Consider the following 7,093-nt stretch of genomic DNA (forward strand, 5'->3'; position numbering starts at 1 on the left):
TTCACATGGTAGTTTATAGTTATATGGATGTCTTAAATAAAATGTTTACAAGCTTTAATTTAATAAAATAACTTCATTTATTAATTCTATATTGAATATACAATTGCATACAGTAGGCATTTTCAAATTAATATTTATAAATGATTTTTCGATATGCTACAGGAAGTGGACGTGGTGTGTAAGGGAGAAATAAGTAGAGTGTAAAATGCTGTAAAACAATACTGGCATATTGTGACCTTTTATAAAATACATTTTGTACAGTTATCGTATAATGATTTTTTATATATGTTGACTTTACCATCTTTAATGGTTGGATTGTACGTGACTCCTAAATTCACCGTTTTATATGGTGGAGGGCATAAGAAAAACTCTGATTTTTTACATGATCGGTATTTCAGAACGTTGGACACGAAAATATATTGGGTGTTAGGTCTATCCTGTACCTCGTCTGTGATAACATGTACTGTTTCGCTGCTGGTAAGTTGGCAGATGGAAGGAATGCGGGTCTCATTGGTTGTAGCGGATACACTTCTAAAGTCAGATCACACGCATTTTTATTATTGGCCGAAACGGTCACATCTACTAATCCATCGTGTAACGGCGACCATCAAAGGTGGAGCGAGCGGCTTACTCCCCTTGCCCCGGTGCCGTCCCGACTGCCAGCTTACCAGCTGCTAACAGTACATTATGTTTAAAGTACAAATAGTATGTACAAAGGCTCTAAAGTAAGGAGCACTGTTATGTGAAAATTTAAATGAAATATTGAATCAGTTTAATCGAACGAAAGACAAAATGTCATTAAAAACGAATACTGGATTACTAGGTGAATTAATACATTTATGTTACAGTGAATTTGGTGCATTTATGTTCAATACATTATGGATGATTTAATTTTTACAGATATTCCAGTACCACTTTCTTTATTTATAATCACTGTATTGTCTTTATGCTTTGCTAATAGTTACAATGGTGAATTTGTGTTTGACGATTCTGAAGCCATTGTACACAATGAAGATGTACAAAATAGTCCTTTGATAGATGTATTTAAAAATGATTTTTGGGGTACAAGACTGACACATAAGCAAAGCCATAAGTCATACAGACCATTAACAATTCTAAGCTTTAGGTAGTATTCTTTAAATCACAAGAAATATAACATGTTTGAGTGACAATTACAACTAGAATGCAACACTTTCAGACTACATTTTTGGCTTCGTGGAGCTCTGATAGCCCAAGACTATCATATAGTGAATATAGTATTACATACCATTGTGTGTATGCTGATGTTACCAGTATTTAATATACTTTTGGGCTCTAAAGAGAAGAGTACTGCATTCTATGCTACTGCGTTGTTTGCTGTTCATCCAGTGCACACAGAAGCTGTACGCAATCTATAACTAAGACTTTTTTCTTTTCAGAAAGAGTAATATCTAAATAATTTATTTCACTGTGCAGGTTTCAGGTATTGTAGGAAGAGCAGAATTATTGTGTGCTCTATTTATGTGGATATCTATTATATTTTACTATTACTCAATCTATGCAAGAAGATTAATGCATAGATGGTTGAGCATGTGTAGTTGCATTACATTTATTGCAACTGCAATGCTGTGTAAGGAAACAGGAATTACTGCAGTGGTAAGAGATAACTTTACAATGGATTCATTTATATTAACAGTAATAGTATTGTTTTTTAGGGAATTTGTTGTATATATGATATTATAGTAGTAAACAGACTATTCCCATCCAAAATAGTCTCATTTATAAAATCAAAGCATTCCTATGAAGGAATAAAACATTTTATCAAGCTAAGACAAAAATTATTAATCAGGCTCTTCATACTTTTCACATCCAGTTTAATACTGATGATCTCAAGATTCAGTGTTATGAGATACAAGGCTCCAACCTTTCAACCTGTGGATAATCCAGCATCATTCGTGCAAAATAGATTTTTACGAGCGTTAAACTATTGTTATATTTATTGTTTAAACGTATGGCTATTAATTTGTCCTGACTGGCTGTGTTTTGATTGGTCAATGGGCTGTGTACCCTTAATTACCTCTATTGATGGAAGAATGTCTTTTATTCTTCTTTTCTGGTTCATACTTAGTGCAATGATTGCATATACTTTCAACTCTTATCACGACAAATTTTTAAGGTACTTATATTTTCGAAAATTTCTGTGATTATGAAATAAATCCCAAAAAAAGTTTTTCATTTTATAGATACTCAATTATGGGGCTGGCAATGCTTATCATTCCATTTCTACCAGCCAGCAACATCTTTTTTAACATTGGCTTCGTTCTGGCCGAGAGAACACTTTACATTCCCTCTGCTGGTTATTGCCTACTACTTGTTGTAGGATTACAAAAACTTTGCAACCGTGTTCCTATGCATTATTTATTCCTAGCATACACAGTTTTAATTGCGCTATTTTTTACAAAATCTTGGATAAGAAGTAATCAGTGGAGAACTGAAACCACGCTGTTTAGATCGGCACTGCACGTTTGCCCATTAAATGCTAAAGTACATTACAATATCGCAAAAAATGCTGCTGATAACGGAAATGCTACGTTAGCACAATACGAATACAATGAAGCATTGAGGTAAAATGAAACTTATATGTATAAGTCAAGTAAGAAAAGAAAAGAAAATAATAGTTGTATCTATTCAATAGATTAAATCCCACGTACGCTCAGGCTATGAACAATCTCGGCAACATACTCAAGGATCAAGGAAAACTTTTAGAAGCAGAAACTTTGTTTAAACGTGCTATTGAGCTGCAGTAAGTCTGATTATATCTGACTATTTAGGATACAATGGAAATGGAAAAGTTTTATGTAGTGTTGCCTGAAATTTTCCAGTCAGAAACATGGTGTCACTAAGTTGTGAGTTTTAGGGAAGACTTTGCCACAGCATGGATGAATTTAGGTATCGTTCTATGGGCAAGAAGGAAGTCCAAAGAAGCGGAAAAAAGTTACTTAACTGCACTTTCACATAGAAACAAATACCCCGATTGTTTGTATAATTTGGGTATGCTGGTTAGTAAAATTAATTAAAATTAAAGAAAAGAAAAAATATGAACGTGTAAATTTAAACCAAATACAATTGCAGTACTTGAAACAGAAAAATTACGATAAAGCATTGAAAGTTTGGGAATCTGCGACGAGACAAAAGAATACACACAGCAAAGCATGGGTCAACATGATATTGCTCCTTGATCAATTAGGTATGCAACTGAACCGCCGATACCGTGATGTGAGTACAATGTACATGTTGTTGTAGGTAGGCGCGAAGACGGGCTTAAAGTAGGGTATCAAGCTCTGCAGTTCCTACCCAATGACGCTTTTATTCATTTCAACATTGCAAATATATTGGGAAAAACTGGAAATTTCGAGGAGGCGGAAGTGCACTTCAAAAATGCAATATCGGAACATCCCACAAGCGCTATGTTCTACACAAATCTGGGTGTACTGTATCATAGATGGAATAAATTTCACGAAGCGGAAGATATGTATAAGAAAGCATTAGAAATTATGCCTGAACTAGAAAGTGCGAAAGCGAATTTGAGAAAATTGAATACTATAAAATCATTGTAGAAATGATTATATTGGAAATATATATATTTAAGAGAATGTTTGGTACCGAGAGAAAAACGTTGTGATGGCAAACCTAATCTCAAGCCTTGGTCACCTTGTTTTTCACTAGTTTTACGTATTGCTCACCCAAACAATCATCCTTTGTTTTCCTCAACTTTCTCGCGTATTGCTCACCCAAACAAACCAGCTTAAATCTTTGTATCCATACAATTAATTACCAACCCCTCCAACTTTAGACGGTAAATTATATATAAGAAAGCAATTACCATCTTAAGATCAGTCTCTGTACAACCAGCAAACCTCCATTATACATTAAAACTCTGTATCTTGCAAACATGTCCTTTGGCATAACAAACATTGAGTAAAACCCACTTTATTCACTACCACACCCCCTACATCATTAATAAAATAATTTACTTTTTTATACAAAAGAATCATATATCTATTTTTCCTGCCACGGCTGCAGTATTGCGTGGATACGAGTACGCGTCGAAATTTCCGATCTTTCTGCCATCGATATAATTGTAAGACATAAAACAAGTATGGCAAAAATAACAAGGATTATGCGGTATTCTCTCGTGTTCTATCGTAATCCAGTCAGCGGTATATACGCCACATATCATGCAAAATTTAGTACCCGTGGGTCTTATTCTGACTATTTTCGGATATGCAGATTCAACTAACTCATCGTCACAATTGACGAACCTAAAAGTAATAAAAAAAAAAACGAATTAAAAATGGATAATTTTTGAAAATGAAGAATTTCTTAAGCAATAGAATTACCTAGCATTACTAAATACAACCAAGTGTTCACAACCACCTTGATGTTTATATACCCATGGAAAACCAAATCTTAAATTCAAAGAATCTATTCTGCATTCTTCCATTGGAGCAGTTTTAAAAGGTCCTAATTTTGGCCTTCTCTGTGCCCAATCAATAATCACTTTACTGTAATCAAAATTTGTTGAACATCTGGTATCATTATAAAAAGTATCTTCAATAAAAAAGAATCCGGATTTATAAACATCCTAAAATAATGATTATCTTAAAATACAAGGACAATATAATTAGTTAAACACAATAGAAGGATAAGTTACTTTTGCCATTGGTCCTATTGCATTATCCAAATTGTTACTACATTCCTTAGAAATACTGTGATCAGCAATACATGATATTTTGTCTCTCAAATGGGCAAGTGTTTGAGAACCCAATATAGCTAGAACATTATTTAGCCTAAGCAATGAACCACATTCTTTCTTTGGTCCATTCTTTGGACGCTGTGCAAAAGGATGATAAATTCTGACATAAACAAGAATATCTTGACCAGGAATAGCCCATTCCTCAATTGGTTCTACTTTTCTATCATCATTCTGAAAGATGGAATAATAATTGTATTTTAGAAACATTAATTTTTCTTTTTATCCCATATCTCAAACACTTACTATGAATAATTCACTTTGATATTTATAACTAGGTCGTTTAGTCTCCTGTTTTAATCTTTGTTTTAAATTTTTAACAGTCTGTAAATCTACATCCTCTGGTTCCTGAGGATCAAACGTGTCTTTCTTTCTCATTTTTCTGTTGTTAGGTATTTTTGGAGCTTCTCCTTCCACTGTTAAACTGTCAATACTAAAAATCATACGCACTTTTTATTTTTAAAGATCAAAATTGAAATTTAAAAATAATAAAGTACCTGCAATAATGTGTTAACATAGATATCTCGTCTTCTCCGAGTTGTACTCCCATTAGTGTCAAAAAATTAGAGTTTTCTTTTTTCATGGGTATAAAAGATTCAGAAGACGCTATCAGATTTCGATAATTATCGAAATATTCTTTTATGTGCACCTTTGACGATGCATTATTATTGTACAATTTATATACGTCGTCCATCGTAATATATTAAAATAATTCTAGTAACTACGCTTATTTCTTAACACATCGATAAAGAATTGCGAAGGGAATAACAAGTTAACTACGTCATTTCGTAATTGCTTTAAAAATGAAATATAAAATTGACGAACATTTCATTCAAACTGTATTACGTTTTGTTTAAACAGTGTTTCTTAAATCGTACTGTACTTTTTACGAAAAATATCTCATTAAAACGTATTTGAGAATCACTGTTCTATACTTTATACGTATTACGAATTTTCTTTGCACTTGATTGGTACACTCTCTTAGAACTGCAAACAACCAATAATCTCCAGAATCTAGGAGAATATACATCTAATGCGTCATAACTCTAACTACGTATCTACAAGAAGGCATGTTTCTCTTAAAAAAACAGTAGATGGCAGAACGATACAAAGTAGGGAACCACGTTACCAACAGAAACTGTTTTAAATACTTACCATCGATCAATCATTTATTTAAAAAATATTAACTGAACCTGTTTATTTAAAAAAACAATCAACCGAAGAGAAAGGATTTGGAAGGAGGGATCCCTTTAGTTATTTCGCATTAAACTATAAATATTATCCCTATCGCGTACAGAATCCAAATAATAAAAACAAAATTTAAAACATTTAAATAAACTAACAAAAATGCTTCCAAACGACCAAAACATAACGAAATAAATCTGCATACTTCCTCCGCAGGCGATAATTCACAAGTACATAGAAAGTGTAAAGCGCGTCACGCCAGAAAGAGTATCCGAAAGTGGTGGCACGAGGGAAGTAAGCAAGCAAGTAGAATAAGACAATGAATGCAAGGCACGAGGGTACAATGAAGAGGCGTAAACCAGTCCTGCTCACGGTGCACTGCTCTCGCCAATGGTCCGTGCGAATGTGACTCCGCCTCTTAAGCGTGGCCAGCTTTCCCCCCTAGTGCCATCGTGATTGTTGGCTGTGCTTGGTTGAGCGTGCGCGCCAGCGTGCCTCTCACACACACACCGTCGACTGTCCGTTTCTACGAGAGGGTGCCCGATGACTGATCACACGGATGCGCAGAATTGTGCGCGGAGCATCAGTGTGAACGGCCACCGATTGGTCGATCGACCACTTGCAGCCCTCTCATCTTCCATCCTCCTCACCCTTGTATTCCATCGCATATCACCGTTTCCCTTTCTCTCTCTACCTATCGGAAACACTTCTCCGTCCGTCTCCCTCTTTCACACGCAATCTCCGCTCCTTTTTTCTCTCCCACTCGTTTAAACGTGCATGCACGATCATGCACGATAAAACAAGTAGTAGGTGGGTGCGTCCTTTTACTCACACGTTCTCCTAGCCACGAGATACTAAACCTCTCTCAACATTACCATACCAAACACACGTATCGGTGTATGACTTACCAGAGAACACAGGCGGGGGCCGAGTTCTAAGGCTACGCTACTAGCCGGAGAGGAGATTTCTTATTTCTGCTCTGGTAAATCTGTCGCCCCAGTCAGTGAGGCAGCGAAGGGCGAGCCGCGCACCATTGACCGTGTCCGTGCTTCTTTTTTCGTCTCGTCTAGGCCGGCGTTCTTCGTTCGTTCTCCATCTCTCTCTCTCTCTCTCTCT

General features: G+C 35.4%; 2 protein-coding genes across 2 annotated transcripts; one reads left to right on the top strand and one right to left on the bottom strand.

Moving 5' to 3' along the window:
- Positions 1 to 792: 792 nt before the first annotated feature.
- LOC108573857 (transmembrane and TPR repeat-containing protein 4-like) lies at positions 793 to 3,596 on the top strand. Its single transcript, XM_017936337.1, has 10 exons — positions 793 to 823; positions 901 to 1,126; positions 1,199 to 1,382; positions 1,456 to 1,635; positions 1,695 to 2,155; positions 2,223 to 2,603; positions 2,675 to 2,782; positions 2,897 to 3,038; positions 3,112 to 3,230; positions 3,287 to 3,596. The coding sequence occupies exons 1-10, from the start codon at positions 793 to 795 to the stop codon at positions 3,594 to 3,596; spliced, it is 2,142 nt and encodes a 713-aa protein (XP_017791826.1).
- Positions 3,597 to 3,991: 395 nt separating this feature from the next.
- Positions 3,992 to 5,498, bottom strand: LOC108573885 (snRNA-activating protein complex subunit 3). The gene is made up of 5 exons (XM_017936372.1): positions 5,290 to 5,498; positions 5,039 to 5,225; positions 4,694 to 4,966; positions 4,380 to 4,624; positions 3,992 to 4,301 (listed from the first exon to the last, which is right to left on the bottom strand). The coding sequence occupies exons 1-5, from the start codon at positions 5,484 to 5,486 to the stop codon at positions 4,031 to 4,033; spliced, it is 1,173 nt and encodes a 390-aa protein (XP_017791861.1). The 5' UTR covers positions 5,487 to 5,498; the 3' UTR covers positions 3,992 to 4,030.
- Between the last annotated feature and the right edge of the window lie 1,595 nt (positions 5,499 to 7,093).

The sequence above is a fragment of the Habropoda laboriosa genome, unplaced genomic scaffold (assembly GCF_001263275.1).
Source record: "Habropoda laboriosa isolate 0110345459 unplaced genomic scaffold, ASM126327v1 scaffold20, whole genome shotgun sequence".
In the NCBI taxonomy this organism is placed as follows: domain Eukaryota; kingdom Metazoa; phylum Arthropoda; class Insecta; order Hymenoptera; family Apidae; genus Habropoda; species Habropoda laboriosa.

What these genes read in the sequence shown, in the direction of transcription:
- LOC108573885 (XM_017936372.1), bottom strand. Translation starts at nt 5,486, where the DNA reads ATGGACGACGTATATAAATTGTACAATAATAATGCATCGTCAAAGGTG. An exon ending in ATGTTAACACATTATTGCAG is followed by an intron (nt 5,226 to 5,289) that starts GTACTTTATTAT and finishes TATGATTTTTAG; the next exon opens with TATTGACAGTTTAACAGTGG. An exon ending in CAATAGGACCAATGGCAAAA is followed by an intron (nt 4,625 to 4,693) that starts GTAACTTATCCT and finishes TCATTATTTTAG; the next exon opens with GATGTTTATAAATCCGGATT.
- LOC108573857 (XM_017936337.1), top strand. Translation starts at nt 793, where the DNA reads ATGTCATTAAAAACGAATACTGGATTACTAG. An exon ending in TATCACGACAAATTTTTAAG is followed by an intron (nt 2,156 to 2,222) that starts GTACTTATATTT and finishes TTCATTTTATAG; the next exon opens with ATACTCAATTATGGGGCTGG. An exon ending in AAACGTGCTATTGAGCTGCA is followed by an intron (nt 2,783 to 2,896) that starts GTAAGTCTGATT and finishes TGTGAGTTTTAG; the next exon opens with GGAAGACTTTGCCACAGCAT.